Genomic DNA, 19,206 nt, shown 5'->3' on the forward strand with positions numbered 1-19,206 from the left:
TAGGTGTCACTGAACCATCTAATTACGTTTCCACACCTCCACTGCTTAATACCTCTTTTATTTATGCATAGGGACGGGGTCCTGGGGATTGAATCTCACTCAGGCCTCGGCACCGAGCCCCACCCCTGCCCCTTTCTTCTTTCCGCCATTGGGTCTGCTAAGTTGCTGGAGCTCGCCATCCTCCTGCCTCAGCTTCTCAGAGTGCTGGGATTCATTATAGGCTTGGCTACCACACCGGGCTCCCTCGCTTTTGAATCCTTCAAGTCCACAAACTTTATGTAGTCAGAACTTGGAGGGAGAAGAGTCTTTCGACAACGTGGCAGTGGTGGGTTTATATTTTCTATTGTGATAAAACGTTTGTCATTTTCACACTGCTGCAAAACAAAGAACATGCTGTCTCTTTTTTCTTTTGCGACTTCAAGCATTTTTCCTTCTTTATAGTCCTCTCATGTTTCTAACACGCAGGTAGGTTTCTCCTCCTCTGGGAAGGTGAGGGTTGGGCAACTGCAGAATGCAGAACGGCCTGGCTTTGCAGATATTTCCCACTTTCTAGAACAGCTGAAGATGCCTGGAGCAGGCATCTTCAAGGCCCTCAGCGGGCTGTCTGGAAAAGCAAATACACACTAAGCAAATCTGAAAAGGCTCCAGAATCCTACCAGGTCCATCAATCCCTCACTTTCTTTACATGAGACATGAAAAACATAGAATTTCTTTATGATCTACTGTATCAGGAGTGAGATCAACAGAAATCTATCGGCTGCGACTTAAAGAGATCGTACTCTTCTGGTAACAAAAATACAAACCAAGGAGTAAGAGCACCCCAAGAGGAGGGCAGGAGAGGGGACAACGGCTCTGCTTAGTCCGCAAGATTATGGCTTTCACTCAGACCTGGATGACACAGATATAATCAGTCTCACTGCTTAAGCATTTGACTTCCCAAGTGAGTATGAAAACAGAATGAAATTGGATGAATGAGCACAATATTCATGAGAAACGCCTACGACATAAGTGCTCGAAGATAACAGGGGCTGTTTTCCATTTAAATAAAATAATGTAGGCTTGAACGAGAATTAAATGTACAATGGACAGCACACGGAAGGTAAAATGCTGAGATCAGAAATGTTCTGTGAGACCAACTCAGGAAATACAATAGAAGTCAATAGATAATATGATTTGATATGAAAATAAAATTACAGCCAACTAATGGATTTTTAAAGTTTGCACTGTAAATGGGCATTATTGTATTTTCTAAAAATAAGGAGTATGCCCCTATAATGGAAGCCTTTTCTGTTGTACATCCCCTCCAATTTTTTTTTTTTTTTTGGACAAAATGTATATTTGGAGGTACTATTGTTAGAAAAACCTTGTCATTCAATCCCATATCTATTTTACCACATTAATTTAGCACACTATTCTACAAATCTAGCACAATGAAGCTTCACATTGATTTTTAAAATTTAATACTCTTAAAAAAAACTACTCTAAGCACAAAGTTACAGTTTAAGTACAATCCTTCAAATGTCCAATGCCTTATCCTTTTAAATTAAACTTATACAAGTAAGTGTATTGAATATGAGGGGCATCCAAAAAACTACTTCTGGTTTCCCTCAGAAATGTTGCTTACAAATAAATATAAGAGTAATAACGACGCAACTAGTCTAAATCCTTTCATTCTTTCTTTATGCTTGACTGAATTAAAACATGCAATGACACTATGATCTAACAATTAAACTCTTTTCATGCAGTTCAGAGTGATTTTATCATGGCTTTGCAGTTCTTCTGCCAACCATGAAATGCACAACACTTTGAATAACTAGAATGAAAGACGTCTTATAAATTTAAAAATTATGGGATCCTATCCAAGCAATGAATAAGCTGTTCTTGGCTGTGTGCAAATTCAGCATTTTGAGTGGAGGAATTAACACTGTTCTGCTAACAAGCTTAACAATTTGAGGATTTACTGAACTTTTAATTGTCTACAAGAATGAGTTCACCGAATACCTCCCTTTTCTTCCCTACTGTCCACTCATGGAGTTTGCTAATCATCCCTTTACCAGCCTTAATCTTTCTGGCACAGATATTTATCTGGCAAGCAGTGGATTATAAGCTAGAGGTTGTAGATTCAATCCCCAGCATTAAAAAAGGGGTAAGGGGACAGATGACTGAGATCACAGCAATATGCAATGACCACTCTGTACAAGTTCTACACCCTTAGGACTATGACTTTGTAGGCATTAAAAGAATTCTAAAGACAAAGCACATAAATAGGGTTGTAGGCAGGATAAAATAAAACCTTTTGCTGAGTCAACATTAAAAACCAACCACTTCATTAAGAACTTCAATACTGAAAAGGCTAAAACCTTTGGAGAATCCATTAATGTAATTTTTTGTGGCTCATTAAATTGCTCCAAAGAAATAAAGAGAAACATAAATAGATGCAAATGCTGGGAATTCTTTTTCTATTAAAAAAAAAAAAAGTGAGGCAAAAGAAACTTGCTTGAAATATTTTACAAACTTAAGAAAAAATCATCCAAAAAAATAAATCCCTTCATCATCAAAATCCTTCCAAGCGTTCCTAGCTTCACACGTGAAGGCACATTAAAATAAAACAAAAAAAAAAAAAAAGACATCATTATTTTTAGAGCAAAGATTTTTTTTTAACAAAAAATGGAAGGCACAGTGGGGAACAAAGACCCTCTTAATTAATTTCTGTCCATTGAGAGCCTAAGTATGGCTGATGCGCCACACACAAAACAAACACAGGTTGCTGAGATTTCTTTGGATCCACCAACAACAACAATTAAAAACTATAATGGCTTTAGCTCCCAAATTAGAATTCCCATGCTCTAAAAACTGATCAGCCAGGAACTATAAATCAGTTTGATGAATCACAAAAACTGTTCCTCACCCTTGGTGAAAGAAGATGCCAGTGGTTTTCTGTAGGCTGATTTTTGTGCCAGTGCCTGTAACAATAAAACTATCACGTAAGATCCACGTGTATATGACTTCTACGACAATCCGTCTTCGTAAACTTCCATATGATTGTATCAGTGATTTACAGGGCATTATTCTAGTATTGTAGCTTTTTTTGTTTGCACGCTGACAACGGAATCCAAGATATCATGCACGCTTTGGCGAGTGCTCTATTGTGGAGCTACAATTCCCAACTTCTAGAAAAGTCATGCTTAAATGCCCCACTAGGATGTATCAAAATCATAGAAGTTGAGGTCACCCATAGGAAAATGATGTCTATGTAACCATCAGACTCTGAGAAGAGTTAGAAAGCCGCCGGTGGGAGTGGAGTTTGGACCCAAAGTATAGAATCAGCAGGCAACTCGGCAATACCTACATAAAAACATGCATATCCTTAGATGAGAATGCCACAAGGAGGAGGGAGGGAACATGCTAAATACTAAAGCAGCTGATTGGACTTTCCTGAAGGGGTACAGAGGAAGCATCCAACCAACATTTCTCTCTCCTCTTTCCCATCTAGTCCCCAAGCCCACAGGCCCGACCCTGACAAAGGCTTAAGAGTCCTCCTGCTGGCTGATTTAGTCTGGATTTGGTCTTAAAGCACTGTGCTTAGCTGTGCGGATGCTCCAAAGCCAGGTGAGTGCCATTTCAAAACAACTAAGTGTCAAGCACTGTGGCACCCAAGGCACTGGGACACAGAGAACACTGAGTCAAAGCAAAAGGCCCTGAGGTCGGCTCTTGAAATGTGTGGTAACCACAAGAGACAAGAAAGTGGAAAGGCACCTGCTCTGGGAAGTACACTTCACTTTGCTTACACCAAAAATGATTTGGATATTGAAAACCGATGGAAATAATAAACTCAGATACTCTGTGCTTTAAGAATCGCACAGGGCTGCAGAGATAGCTCGGCAGCATTAGCACCTGCCTGGCAAGCCCAAGGTCTGAGTTCGATATCCAGTACCACATGCCGTGCTGGCACCGGGAACCCGGGGTGCAACATGCCAGCACAGAACTGGGTGTGGCGGTGCACGCCTGTAATCCCAGAACTGGGGAGGCTGAGACAGAAGGATCACTATGAGTCTGAGATGCATAGCAAGAGCCTGAACCAAAAAAAAATAAAAAATAAAAAAAACTATAGGGCACAAAGTTAGCACAGGGAACTCCCATATGCCCCTCTTTCAGTCTCTGATGATGTTAACTACCTATACTACACGGGGACATCTGTCATAACTAAGGAACCAACACAGGCACAAGACTTTGAACTAAATGACACAATTTATTCCTATTTTGCTACTGTTCCCCTAATGTTCTTTTCTATCCAGGATGCCACCTAAGACCATGTTAGTCAGCACGTCTCCTTAGGCGTCCTCTGGTCTATAACTGTTTCCCAGACTTCCCTTGTTGGTGATGAGGTTGACAGCTTTGAGGAGCGCTCTTCAGGTATATAATTTGGACACAGTTTCCCCTGGAGAACAAAACTAAGGTCTGACATTTCACCTATGCATTAAACTACAGTTCAAGCTTGGGAGAGGATGACTTGTGTCATGATTTGGTTCTTAAATGTCCCCCAAGGAACCATCTATGATGGCAAACCTTTCCTAGATTTCAATGATAGCAAATGCCCACAGAGGCATACATGCCACAGGTTCGCCACCACTGTGTCAAGAGGGTTGGTTAGCAGCCTAGGGCACTACTGGGAGGTGGTGGAAGCTTTAGAAGGAGGGGCCTGCAGAAGACAAGTCAGTGGGGGACATCCCCGAAAGGGATATTGAGCACCCGGGTTCCACTGGTCTTGGCTTTTGCCATCCCCACCACCCACTCCTCATGTGATACAGTCTACTGCCACAGGCCCAAAATGACAGGACCAGGTGACCACAGACTGAAACCACAGGCCAAAACAAAACATCTCCTCCTCACGAGCTAATTTATCTCAAGTCTTGGTCCAGGTGACAGGAAACTGAGCAACAGCCACAGAGGTGATGAGCCGAGGCCGTGACGTAGTGGGAAAGCCATCGGCTGTAAATTCCCCATCACCAGCGATGTTAGCTTTCACAGGTAGCTTTGGGAGATGGTGTCTGCCAGAACTTTCTACCACAAACTCACCTTCCCGTTCCTTCCTGTTGTGGTTTGTATCTGGATATCCCCCAAAGCCTCATGCAGTCATGGGATGGCTTCTAGACTTTGTGATTAATCTATGATCCAATGCTTGGATTATGGGTGTGAGTGCTACACCCAGCCTGGGGCGCACAGCACGCTCTCACTCCCCTCTTTTGCTCTCGATGCTTTTTCTGTTTTCACCACCATGAACTGCTCCCCTCTGCCATGTGCCACTCTGCCTTGGAGCCAGCTGAGTGTGGACTAAAACCTCCTCAAACCGTGAACTAAATAAATCTTTCCTTCCTTCATTCTGGGTGTCAGGTATTTTGTCTCAGCAACCAGAGAAAAGCAAGTAAGACACTTCCCATATTCCACGCTTAGCAAGCAGGTCCTTAGTGCAGCCCCTCAGAGCGTGGAGAGGCAGGTTCAACCCTACATGGAGAAACAGACACACAAATTACTTGGAATTCCTCTCTCGGGGTACTTTATTTCTTCTCTCATTCTTCTTCATTTATTCACACTAGTGTGGGCTCATACTGATACTCTGGATTACAATGCAGTAAGTGTTTACTTCATTGCTCCAACTTGCCCTAGCTTGGCTCATGGGAACCATTTCAGATTGGTTCCCTTGCCCCAACACATACCAGCATTTTGTGTTTCGAACATTTTTTTTTCTGCTTTTCCATATTTTTTACCACAAAAATGTCTCACTTGAAAGGCGGAGGGAGAATAAGTGTTGAATTATGCTCCCCTAAGATCTGAACGTCAAAGTCCTAGCTGCCCGTATCTCACCACCGACCTTATGTGAGAACTGCGTCACTAGAGAAGTTGAAGCGAGGTCATGCTAGAATAAAGTAGGTTACTCATCCGATACGACCCATGTCCTTCTGGAAGGACAAGTTCAGAGGCAGACAGCTCAGAGGGCAAACACCAGAATGCAGAGGTAGAGGTGGTGCCTCTGCAAAGCGAAAGTGCCAACGACTGTGGCCAGCACCAGAAGCCAATGGAGAGGCGGGACGGATCTTCCCGCCTGTGTCAGAAGACACCAGCTCTGCTGACACATCCATCTGGGACTTCCAGCCCCCAGAGCTGGGGGTAATAAATTCCTGCTATTTGAGTCACTGTTACAACAGCACAAGGAAACCAACACAAGGGCTAACGTGATTGAGCAAGCTGCATTCCAGCTAAAAACAATGCACAGTTTTCGTTGTACAAAAACCATCAGGGGTAGAGGAACATCCTAACAAACACCTGAAAGGGCATGCTGAAAGACAGGGTCACAATCAGCTCACCTCCATACGCAGCGCTCTGCTGGCTGTGCACGCAGTGCGGGGTGGGGTTTTCAGGTGCTTTGTTCTGCCTGCAGCTCACAGCCACCTGCAGCTCAGTTCAGGGCTACCTGCTGCCAAGCACACCTGCAAGCACCAGCCATAGCTTCCCACCTAGTATAATCACCACCTTCTTCACCACAGTAAGCACCAGCTCCACAGAAGCCAAGCATTTCCCTCCCACGGGCCCTTCCTAGCACCCCTACAAAGGCTGACAGATGATTCCCTGCATCGCCAATAAACCCAGCCAGACCGTGTCAACTCAGCATCTTTTGGGCCCCTGCTTAATGGCTTGCTTTGCTCCACTTTCATCATCCCAGAGTCAATCAACAAGTGGGCCAGTAGCTTAGAACTGAGCTGAACATCATATCATTGTAAGCCATAGAAATACCATATAATCGCCCATATAATCACATAGCTTTAGTAGAATAATTTCACACACTGGAGGATCCTGAAGCAAACGCTGGGCTTTTGGATGAAAGCATGACAGTCTCTGGGCTTTTGGATGAAAGAGAGGTGCGCTCAGGGTGCTAAGACAAGGAAAAGGCGACATGCAGTTGGACCGCCCCACCACGCTCCAGCCAGTGACCTGGACACTGGTGAGATCTAAGCACCTCCCTAACTTAGGTGGTAGAAATGCCCTCCTCCCCACCTCACTCAAGTGGGAGAAAAAGAACTGCAGGTGATAGATAAGATCTGAAGTATTTGCTGGAAATTATTTTTACTATTAAAGCTCAGGTTCATCGACATTTTTATGCTATATTAAAAACTCAGAGGAAGTCATTAGGCTAAGGCCAGCTTCCAGCGCCTCATGCCTGAGTATGCAGTCTTCCTGCAAACTCCAGAGCTTTCCTATAATCCTTCAAATTATTAAATAATCACTCTGTTTCCCTTGGGGTCACATTTGGCAACAAAATAGTGGACTAAATGAACCAATGATATGACCCAGTGAATAACACTTATGTTCTTAACTTGCTAAAAGCAGAGAGATGTGGAATACTTCCAAGGGACACACTAGAAAGGCAAGTATACTCCACAAGGTTGGAGAATGTGGGGACAGAGCAACAACAGAACATGAGAATCTGGGAAATAGTTCAATAATCAGTGTCGTGTCCCCCCCCAACCCCACACATCAGCAGTTCTCTACTCCAGTCCTAGTTCTTTTCCATCTGGGGAGTGGCTACAGCCACAAAAAGAAAACTAAGCATATGGCTCTGTCCTTCTGGACATTTCTACAATGTCGGCTGGGCTGCTCTGGAAAATCCCATTTTATCTCCTACAGCTATATGACCTCAAGCTGTCATTTCAAATAAAGTATGCTTCCAGTGATTTTTATGAACACAGACAAAAGCTGCTACAACCTTTTTTTTCAAACCTTGCAAACCAACTGTAGTTGCTATGTAGGGTTATTTGTTTCTAAGGCAACAGCGTATATCTTAGTACTAATGGCCTGTCCTTTTGCCAGGCAACAAACAGCCTTGTGATGCAACTGCACCTGTCTCGGCTACGCGTTACTATGGAGATGCTCTGGTTGCTATGACTACCATCACGCTAATCGCCCAGCAAAGGCAGACATACAGCAGTCTACTCAGAGAGCCCAGCTGTTCCTCCCCGTCTCTAGCTGAAGACCGATTGTCTAAGGCCTGTGATGGAATGCTTCTCAACTGAGAAGCACAAGAACTTCATTAATGCGGTTTCAGACAATTGCTCTATGCTCCTGCTTGCAGCATAAACATCAGACTTGGAGGAAAAAAAAAAAATCTGCAAGAAGTGGACTAGAGGAACTTCTGAAATCTCTGACACCACGCCATTCCCAATTAAGAGGAACTTGTGGGTCAAGGCTCGTGTGTCTGAACTATGTAGTTCTGATAGAAACATTTCTTAGCACCTTTTCAAAATTTTTTGTTGTGTCAGGGATGTACCCACACTCAAGCACAATGTATAGATAAAATCCACTTTTAATTTGCTTCTGGATTCTAAGGTTCTTTCTTGGCATCTGACATTAACGTGCTTATCTAAAAAGGGACAAGCTGGTTAACCTCTGACTATAGGTTTGCGACAACAGCACCCATGACCTCTGCCTCACAACAAATGGGCATGTGAGGAGGGAAAAAGTCTCCACTGTTCTCTGCTGTTCTTGAAGAGGCAAACATCAAGTAACCACAACAAAGCTATCTCTCAGGAACACCGTCTGCATGGAGACCAGGCGTGTCAACAACTCCATGAGCCTTCTCTCGACATCTGTGGAGACTGGCCAGGGTGGAGGAAGACGGAGTCACTTGTTTGACCCATTCCAATATCTTCTTCCCAACAAAACGTAACAGGCAGGGATTTGAAAGCTGTCACTTTTTCTTTGTAAATGTTCCTACCCAGGAAGACATTCCTTTACTCACGGTCAAGCCTTCTGGAAACACCTCCCTTCAAAGCTGCAGAAGCGGTAAGGTTTGCAGGAAATCCAACAATGGAGATGCTTCCTAATACCACTTAATTTCTTTCTTATTTAGCTGCAGTTATTTTTAAAATCTCATACAGTCTTTTAAATTGGCTTCAGTGCCTGTCTCTGCTAAAATAAGTTTCAGTAGAACAAAAAAAAAAAAAAAAAAAGGCACAGGAATCTGGGTGGCTTACCTTTGATATGCCTGAGGAGTGGGAGGGGGGTGGTACGGTGTCTTTTTCAAAGCCTGAATTAGATTTTGTCTGTACTCGGGGTCTATGCACCACAATGACCCTTTTCCAATACTCTGCAAAGGAAATTAAAATATGAAAGTATTAATATAGAAATAGATGCACAGCACGGCCACAGTTGTTCTTAAGTTTCTCATGTATTTGTTGACTTAAACATTGTGCTGAAAATAGAACACCCTAAAATACTCTTCAAACTTCCTTGTATTAAATTTGATAGGCCAAATGAACATTGCTTGTTTAGATTATGTTGATACAATAATATAATCTTTCTGTCCAATCTATCCAAAAAAATGAGAATCTTTTAGTGTCCATTTTGGAGAATCCATGTTTTCTCTCCTAAAAAGCTTTAATGTTGCCAAATTGCAAATAATACAGAAAAAAGCAGGCCAACATGCCCGCGAAACCTCACCACTGCTCTAAAAATTAGAGTTATGTTTTTAAACAACCTTATATTGGTACCATTTTACAAAAATGGAAAATAACCAACTTGTTTTATTCCAACTTGCTCACAAAAGAACAACATTCATGCTTGGAAAGGAATTCTGTAATTATCTTCCCCAGAAACAAAAGATCTCAGGCAACAATGAGAAACTTGAGCCAGGATCTGATATTTATTCTTGGGATCCCTCCGTTCACGGCAACATGTTCCAGCCTATAAGAACGGACTCTTTAGAAGTCAAACTTTAAAATGCAAATTTTCTAGAACTGTTTCGTCCAGGGAAGCTCCTTCAGAGACTCACTTTCTTGGGCTGGTTGGAGGCAGCTAGTTTGATCAGCATACTCAAAAAAACCAAACCCTAGCTGCTTCTGAAGATTCAGCAATAGGCTGACCGGCAGCCGCAGACTTTCAAGTGACCCAATGTACCCAAACTGCCTGATAGTCATTTGTAAATATTTACTGATTTGTAAAGAGAAGAAGTTAAATTGCCCAAACCCACGCCTATCCCGTGCTTCTCGCCACGCCCTTGCACAACTACTGCACAATAGGAAGACGGAGCTCTCTTGCAACATTTAGACTGCGAACCACATAACCATTTCATGCTCAAAACATGGGCCGGAGGCGGGGGAGGGGGAGTCCAGTAGATCCCAGAAAAGGAACTCTAACCTCAAGTTATTCCTGGAATCTTTAAAGCATTTTTAAAATTGGTGTATTTTAGCTATCAGTCTAAGCACTTTGCTTGCAAAGTTTTTCAAATAAATAAATATTTAGAATATTATTTAAAATACTATCAACGTCAGCGTGCAGAAGCACACAGGCGGAATTAAGTGTTTGGGGTGCACTGGGGACACAGGAATTGCATAAAGTGTCAGTGAGAGATTGGCACAGGGAACGTGCCAGCCACCCCGCCCCAGGCCTGACATGATACAGAGCTGTGTCAGGTGGACCCGTCTACACTGAACATCAATGTTCCAAGTGTAATCATCTGAATGTTTAAAGACCTTGATGATGTCAGCTTCAGAAAATTTAACATTCCTATGTGGCTTTTTTTTTTTTTTTTTTTTTTTTTTGTACCAGGAATTGAATTCAGGACCTTGCGCTTGCCTGGCAGGAGCTGTGCTGCTAAGCTATCTCCCTGGTCCATATGTAGCCTTTCTTTCTATATGTATACAGCCAAGTCCAGAATGGTTCATAGAATCCAGTGAGATCTCCCAAGTAAAAGAGGCAATCATTGCCCTGGTCCTTCCTTCTTTTCTTGTGGAAAAAGCTTTGCAACACCCTTTCTAAAGAAAGTAAGACAGATAAGGAGTGAAGAAATAGAGGAGGTCAGGGAAGACCAAGAACTACCAAATTTGACTAAGGGAAAACAAACCACCAAAGCCTGTCAGCTCCTCCATCATCAGAAGGGGGTGGACTGAGTCCTTATCAAAGGCTCCCAGGAAGCCCTGTGCCAGGGGACAGCCTTTTCAGCCCGGGCACACAAGCATGGTCTAAGCCACATGGAGGGCCATAGCCTTTCTACAGTGACATTACCTCAGTTCTCAGAAAGGTTTTTTTATCATCATCAAGGTGACTTTCAGAGAATGTTAATTTAATCTTACACAAAAAAGACCTGAGCCAAAGCACTTAAAAGTGACTGGGCCTCACAGATAACTAACTAGAAGCCAGAAGTGTGGGTCTCCCTAATCCTGACCAAAGTACCTCAGTTACTATGCTATCCTGCCATTCAGAAGCTGTGCAGAATAAACCCATAGATTTGCCCAGAGTGATCAGGAAGTAACCCAGTAAGAACCGGTAGTTGAGAGCTGCACAGCCATCTTTTGGCTACAACTCACGGTCCTGCAGAAAGTCTCAGCTCCCTCACTGGTAAAAGCCAAGTATGAGGCCCAACCTAGCAAAGTGGCCTTACCCACAGGAAAACTCAGTGAAAGGCAAGTGGTGTCGTAAAGATCTCCCCCTTGACAATAAAAATGAGAACAAACCTGACTGGACAATGTCTCATGAACGCCAATCTGAGGCATTTTCCTCCAACAGTGCCAGCAGCAGGGGGTTTCCGGCACAAATGAGGAGATAATGGTGGTCTGCTCTCACAGGCAGTTGGGCGTGGCTTCACCGAATCTTGATGAGCTTTCCACCATTATTTTCATCACTCTCTTAATCTGCCTTTTACGCATCCCACACCTCAGGCATGGGCTACTGTAACGTCTCTCTTGCTCTGAAAGGCAAGAGAGACTGACCATAGCAACTTGGCTACTAGAACTTTCCTTTTGCCCACATCTTCATATTGTGGTCACTGAGCTGAGGTTTAATCCCAAATTTAGTCAGAATGTGTGGCCAAATGTATCTGACACTCCTTAACTGGAGAAATGTTCTCAAACTTTGAATAATGACACACGGTTCCCACCTTGACCCCTTCTGCCTTTTATAGTGAGAAATTTGCTTTTTTTTTCTTAATAAACCAGACTCACATTTCAGAATACCTCATACTTATCATTGCTAGCATTCCAAAGAGAGAAAACAAACAAAATGCTTCTTGGGGACACATCCACGGGGATCCTGGCCAGGCCTCTGATCATCTTCCAGGGCCAAGAGTCAGGCTGAGCTGGCGGCACCCCACAGGCTGGGAGGGTACCTCCTTCTCAAGCTTTCTCCTTGGCTTCAAGCGACAGCTCCAAATAACACAAAGATTTCCTTGAAAACTCTAAAATGGAAATGTATAGAGGATGAAGTACTCGGGTCTCTAAGGTCAGCAAAGATACTCAATGGCCCTCACACAGAAGGGAGGGGCATAATTTGATTGGAGTGTTGTAATAAGTTTGAGGCAGAGCTCTGACAGAAATACCTACTCTCATCTAAGACAAGAATGTGTAGCCTTTCATCATTACTATCATTACTGTTGTTAATAGTATTATTTTTGTCTTTTTTTGGAGACAGGGTCTCACTACACTGTTCAGGCTGGCCTTGAACTTACTTTGTAGTTCAGGCTGGTCTCCAACTCACAATGATACTCCTTGCCTCAGCCTCTGAGTGCTAGGATTAGTGGCATGTGCCACCACATCCGGCCTAAGCCTTTCTTTTTAAATAGAAATAACTGAAGGCCATGCACCATTAAGTGTTAAGGAATTCAAAATAATAGAGGAAAAAAATACTTCATAGATAAACAGAGATAGAGATATATTTTCCTTATATGTGTGATTTTACACCTCCGGAGAAAAATAGGATGGGGAAAAAATGAGTAAGAAGATAAGGATGAGGCCAAGTCTTTATGTCTGTTTAATTAAAAGATACCTAAAGAATAACAGACAGCTCTGTTAATATTTTTTTTTAAAAAAATCAATACACAACAGTAAAAAACAAAACAAGAAGAGCCTATATTGTAGACAAAAGTGGTTAATGGAAAATGTTTTCTAAAATAACAACTAAATTAAATCTAACATCTAAAGATAAAATCTTCCCCTCTAGGCCTCTGAGGGGTTTCAACCCAGGGACCATCTCGACAGGCTTATTTGTCTGCCTAGAACTACACACCTGTGCTATAGCATTTATCGGTCAGTCTGACACTGACCTCCAAGTGTGGGTCCTTTGCTCAGTTGAGAATTCCTGAAGGAACGTTCCACACTTTATAAACATTGTCATTGTTCTTCAAATTGGGAGCCTTGAAACACCATGAAATTAATGTGATCATTGCAATCAGTACTGTTTTAACGAACTGAGGAGAATCAAAAAAGAACAGACTAGAATAGAAACCTCCCTAGTGATGTACTGTGGAATGTGGATATGCATACAGGTGTAATTTGGATCGCAGGGTAACAAGCACTGCCCCGGAAGCTGGGTTCATATCGCCCAGGAAAGGTTCCCAGGGCTCTTATCTTTACAGCACCTATGGAAATCAGTCCTTCTGGTGGAAGGAGTGGAGCGCATACTCAATGTGATGTTCAGAAGTTGGGCTTCGGGAAAACAAAGAGGTAGGACCCATATCCCAATGGGAGCAGGGAACTGGGTATGTATTCTTGAATTGCAATGATACTTCTCAATGTTTCTCCACTGCCTTTTCTGAGGGTGTCTCCAAAGCTACCCACCTCATTCATTCATTCATTCATTCACTCATTCATCCATTCACCCATCTACCCATCAATCCATTCATCCATTCATATGGCACCATTACCTGCCATGTACCACAGAGGACAGGAGGACAAGGTAAGGAAGAAAAACAACACAAAAACACTGACTGCCCCCATGAAGTGTGGATTCTAGAGGGGAAACAGCACAGTGAGTAGGAAAAGGAAATAAATAACAAAATCATGACAGACGGTACTACCTGCTGGGAAGGAAATAGAGACTTATGAGTTCAAAGAGAGGAAGCTGCTGCTGGGTGGACAATAAATGGGTCGGAAGTGGCAAGAGGTCCTGCAGAGATGTATTTGGATCCACTACAGCATCCCGGCCCAAGATGACAGTGGGGTGCTGGCTCGGGTGAGGGCAGTCTGAGGTAGGAAGGATGAGTTCAGATTGTAATGTGCACAACCTGGTGGGCCTGGCCACGGATTAGAAGTAGCAAAGAAAGAAAAAAGAAAGCCAAAGGTTTATAGTCTCAGAAATTTACTGGGTGGAAAACTGGGAGACAGGAAAATCTATCCCGCTATTGAACAGACACCCTTTGAGACTGCCCCTGATTAAGGCACTGGAAAGAGCTTACTGGGCACAGCCACCTGTCGGGCCTCTGCTCTACCCTCGTGACTCCCACGTTTTCTAGAAAAGCTCAGCAGCATTAAAGGAAGATCAGAGGTAGTCTGGCTTTCGAGGTTCAATAGTAACTGGCTCCACTACAGCAAGGGTTGGTCAGATTATCTTGAAAGTGCCAGGGGGAAGATTTTCATCTCTGTAGGTCACCTGGTCTCTTGTGACAACTCACCTCAGCCATTACAACACAAAAGCAATCAGAGATGTAAACACATATACATGGCTGCACGCAATAAGACTTTATTTACAAAAACAAAGTCCACAGGTCGCTGTCCTCCTCTGGCCCACAGTTCCATACTTGTACTGGGGCTCGGACTTAAAGCTCTATGGCTCTGAGAACTAAGGAACCAGGCAAAGGATCTTTGGAGGCTAAGATAAGAGACTTGGGCCTGGCACTGTGCAACTGCAAAGAAAAGACCAGCGGGCGCTGCAAGGCAAGGACGAGAGATACTCAGGGACACAGGGTGGGGTAAGGTTAGTCCCTCAGTAGTAAGAGCACTGGGTGTCAGCCTCGGCTCACCAGCGCTGCCCAGAGCAAGCACTGAGTGTGTGCACAGTTTACTTTCCTTCCCTGGGTTTACTTCCTGCTCCATCAACCATGTGACAGAACAGCTCACCCCAAAGGCCCATCACCCCATGTGCTGAGAATGCACCATACAGGACCCATCACCACCGTTATCATGCAGGAGAGCCAGGACCTCACAGCCATGAAGTCAGCGAGAAGCCCGCTACTATGCTTTAAGGTCCTTAGCAAGGTCCTTAGCTGCTCTGAGTGCGGGTTTCCTCATCTATAAAGCGCGAGTCATACAATAATACCTGTTCCACGGGATTTTTGTAAGGATTAAATGAGATGAATACTGTACTAGGCACATAATAATTAACTCTCATTGTTAGGAAGGTAATGAAAATATTAAATACCCAGGTCCAAACTGTGCAGTCCCTGCCCTGATGAATCAGACACTTGTTAAATTATGAAACGATGAGAATTTCATCAAAAAAAAAAAAAAAAAAAAAAAAACCACTGCTGCTTGTTTTCCATTGCATGACACTGCTTTCCTAGGTCCAAAGGAAGCATTCTGCATCTGATGCATTAGGATGGAAGCAGAGTAGAAATGGAAGGATTGAAATAGAACAAAGCAAAGAACTGAAGTCAGGAGGGACGCAGGGCCTCGAGGAAGCCGCTGGCACCTAGTCACAGCTTCTTCCCGTGTCTCAGCCCCCAGGAGGCCTCCTAGCAGAGGTCTCTCCTTCCCATGGTTGAAAGGTCTCGTCCTCCAGGTTGCTCTGGGCAGGGAGAGGCCAGGCCTGAATTACAAGAGAAAGCTGGGTAGGCAGACGGGAGGAGGAGCAAGCCTTAGAGGAGGGACAGATCTCCTAGCTGGGATGGCTGTGCGTAAAGGCTCTTGCGCCTCCAGGCGTCCTGGGGCTCTGAGGACTGGAACTGATAAGACCCACTCATCTGTCACCACATGACACTAAGAGGGGACCCCAGAGCCGGCATTCCCAGTGTAGTGACATTCCACACAGCAGACACAAATCTCCCAGATCTAGGAGTCAGGCTTGAGGTCTTCTGGGCTGGCTGGGTTCCCTCCTTCCTGGGCTCCCCAGTACAGCCTCCAGTACCCCACTGCTGGCTCCTGCTGAGCTCCTCATGGCCAAACTGGCCTTAAAGGAAAGACACAAAGAAGGAAGACAGAGGGCTAAGGAAGGGAAATTGGAGGAGCATGGCTGGGAGCAGCAGGGACCGCCACCCTCACACCCCGGAGTCTCCTCTTCCCGCAGAACTCATACTCAGTACCCACCACCCGCAGACCACAAGCCAGACTTCACAGGCCACAGACCCACTCAAACAGCCGCGGCCCTGAAGAAAGGATGTCTCCCGCATCTCCTCTAGAAGCAGTCACTTCACACCAGTGGGAAAAGCTACAGGGCGAGGCTGTGGGCAGGGTGCTGAGACCCAGAGGCGGGGCCTGTGTTCTTAGATGCAGAAGCTCTAGATGGTAGACAGAGACAGCCCTGAAGGACGATATATGGGCTGGGGGACAACAGGAGCACAGTGATGAGGCCTGAGAGGCAGGAAGGTGCTGAAACTGCGCACACACACGCACACACACACACACACACACACACACAACCTCCACCAGCCCTCTGCACAAAACCCCTCCTTAGAGTCACGTTTTCTCTTTTCCAAGATGGGGAGAGCCAAATACCAACTCCTGGCCCTGACAGGGGGCCCAAGAGCACTGTCAATGCTTTCCTGGAAAATATTAGAGAAAAGATTCCTGCTCTGGGCTCCCCATGGGCTCAACCTGTCTAGTTCTTGTCTCTACTGCTGCGTACCTCTTGGATTTTAGTGTCTCCACTTGTTGCAGAGGTCTTCTGTTGGTTGTTTAAGACAGGGCTTCTCTATGCAGTTCAGATGGGCCTAGAATTCTGTAGACCCAGGGGCCAGGGAATAGCGCTTCCCTGGCAAGCACAAGGGCCTGAGTTCAATCCCTGGTTCCACCAAAAAAAAAAAAAAAAAGAATTCTGTAGACCAGGCTGGGAGGCATACAAACTCGGTGACATGGAGGAAGGGCACAGAGAAAGGCTGACTGAACACATGACCATGGCACCCCAGCACTGGCTTCCAAATGCATGAGGAAGAACCACAACACAATGCTTAGTCAGGCGTGATGACACATGCCTGTAATCCCAGCACTTGGGAGGCTGAGGCAGGAAGACTGCCGTAAAGTCAAGGCAGCCTAGGCTACACAGTGAGTTCAGGGGCAGCCTGTACTATACAGCAAGACCCTGTCTCAAAAAACCAACCAAACAGCTGGGATTATAGGCGCACGCCACCGCGCCCAGTCTCAATCTCCATCTTGGTGCGCCCCAGGGGTGGAGCCGGCACAGCAGGGCCGGAGATCAACCTCCCCACTCCCCACCCCAGGGCCCTGTGCCTGCTTGCAAGCGCTTTAAACCACTGAGCTATTTGGCTGGCCCCTAGAGACTTCTAAAGGCACTTAGATTCTATGTAAAATTCTACCTAACTTATCCTAACCCTATTCTTGCTAATCCCAGCAAGAAATTCTGGAGGAAGACAGGCAATAAGATCCCTGAAGGATGGCATACGCTGGCTCGGGGCCATGGGGCAGCAGAGGAGAGCTACAGCACCTTAGAAAGTACTCTGCAACCCTAACCCCAACCCTAAAACTATCTTTTATACTCTAAAGATATCAGAAGAAACTTAAAAGTTTAAAAGTATTAAGACGATCTAAGGAGCCTGCCAGGTACAGGAGTTAGGAAATCAAAAGAAAGAAAAAGCAAAACTGATTGCAACTCATTTTTGCTAACTACTTCACAGTTCATTCCTGTAATAGAAAATTATTCCAGAAATGAAAGTTTTTAAAAAATTCTCTAACAAGTCTCCAGTATTTGAAGTATCTAAACTCTTAATTGTGAAATTTTTTTCCCCAAAAGCAGAAAGAAGGATGGACCAGAGAGATTATAATCTCTAGCTGGAGAGGCCCTGGGCCAGGGAGCAGCAGCCAGCTCCAACTCTGGGCGGGGTCCCGGAGGCCGGGAGGACCAGCCTCACCTACCCACATCAGGGCCCACCCGCATCAGGGTCCGGCACCTAAATCTTGGGAACCCCAGCCAGGGAACATTCCAGACTCACTCCTGGTGAGTCCCCTAAATATCAGGTACACAAATCAGCTCCACTCTGCTGTAATCTTGCTGTTACTTTCCAGATGTGTCCTAAAAGCTGCCAATCTGGAAATCACAATGACCTGGTCACTCTTGTGATATTCAAATACAGACATGGGTGACAAGGTGAGTACCCCTCACTCCTTCAGGGCCCAGACATCTGGGAAGACGCTCTGCTGACACAGGCACTTGAGGCATGGAAAGTGCTGTGTTAAGCACAGAGAATGAGGATTGGAAACGCTTCAGTCAGGTAGAGAAGTGTGTGTGTATGTGTCTCTGTGTGTGTGTGTGTGTGTGTGCGCGCGCTTTAATCTGTGCAAGAAGAATCAATAATCTTCTTGCATTAACACCTAAATAAAACCAAAATAATCCCAAGATTTGGCTAAACCCAAATTAATCCCTGGGTGAATTACTGTGGGGGAGCGGTGAGGGGCAGGAATCCCACAAGGACCGGTTGATCAGAAAGGATGCGGGCTCTGGCCCTGCAGGGACCTCTGCCCCTCTAGCCCACAGTCCAGCTGTTTCTTCCGCCTGCTCCAATAGCCATCAGTGTCACTCCCACAAGGCCAGGCCCAGCAAGCACATCTCACCAAAGCCGGCAAGTGGGAATGTGTTCGTTTGGGTTGTAAAGAGTTACTTCTGAACTCTGTTTTTTCCTGACTGCCAAGAATGGTACAGAGTTTGTAGGCTAACAACAATCAATAATAAAATGATCCCAGAAACAGCCAAAACATATTTACTCATAAATACTGTCAAAGGATATCCTGGCAAGTTCTAATAAAGAAAAGGGAAAACACACACACACACACAAAAAAAAAAAAAACACACGTGTGCATGCCCACATGCATACACACACGCGCACAGCCGTAGTCCTACTTAGAAGGCCAAAGAACTAGATACGTTAAAATGATTGTTTTTATCCAACTAAATCATAGGAGTCTCCTAAAGTAGTTGTACTACTCATCTCCTGCCCCCTAAAAACGTGGGGGCAAAGGAGGGGTACTTAAGTGCTCTGCAGCAGAAACAGTATGACCTAGGCAGACAAAAAGAGTGCAGACACACAAGTTTTTAAAAAGTGAAATTGTTTTTTCTCTCTCCCTCTCCCCCTTTCTCCCTCCCTTCTCCCCCCTCCCTCCCCCTTCCTCCCCTCCTCTCCCTCTCCCTGTCTCTCTCTCTGGTACACAGTCTCACTATGCAGCTCGGACTCCCTAGTGATTCTCCTGTTTCAGCCTCCCCAGAGCTTAGATTACAGAC

The 19,206-nt window shown here is 44.7% G+C and overlaps 1 protein-coding gene and 1 long non-coding RNA gene across 7 annotated transcripts in view; one reads left to right on the forward strand and one right to left on the reverse strand.

Annotated features, from left to right (window-relative positions):
* The window catches only part of Foxn3 (forkhead box N3), a 440,054-nt gene that overhangs the window by 178,584 nt on the left and 242,264 nt on the right, over positions 1 to 19,206 (reverse strand). For all 6 annotated transcript variants that reach the window (XM_023719610.1, XM_023719607.1, XM_023719609.1 and 3 more), the window contains one exon: positions 9,027 to 9,139. In XM_023719610.1, the coding sequence (XP_023575378.1) occupies positions 9,027 to 9,139 (113 nt within the window). The remainder of the gene's footprint in view (positions 1 to 9,026; positions 9,140 to 19,206) is intronic.
* LOC111817781 lies at positions 8,657 to 17,942 on the forward strand. Its single transcript, XR_002821899.1, has 3 exons — positions 8,657 to 8,835; positions 13,400 to 13,487; positions 17,725 to 17,942. It is a non-coding gene; the product is annotated as an uncharacterized LOC111817781 (long non-coding RNA).

This window comes from Octodon degus, unplaced genomic scaffold (assembly GCF_000260255.1).
Source record: "Octodon degus isolate 3935 unplaced genomic scaffold, OctDeg1.0 scaffold00070, whole genome shotgun sequence".
In the NCBI taxonomy this organism is placed as follows: Eukaryota; Metazoa; Chordata; class Mammalia; order Rodentia; family Octodontidae; genus Octodon; species Octodon degus.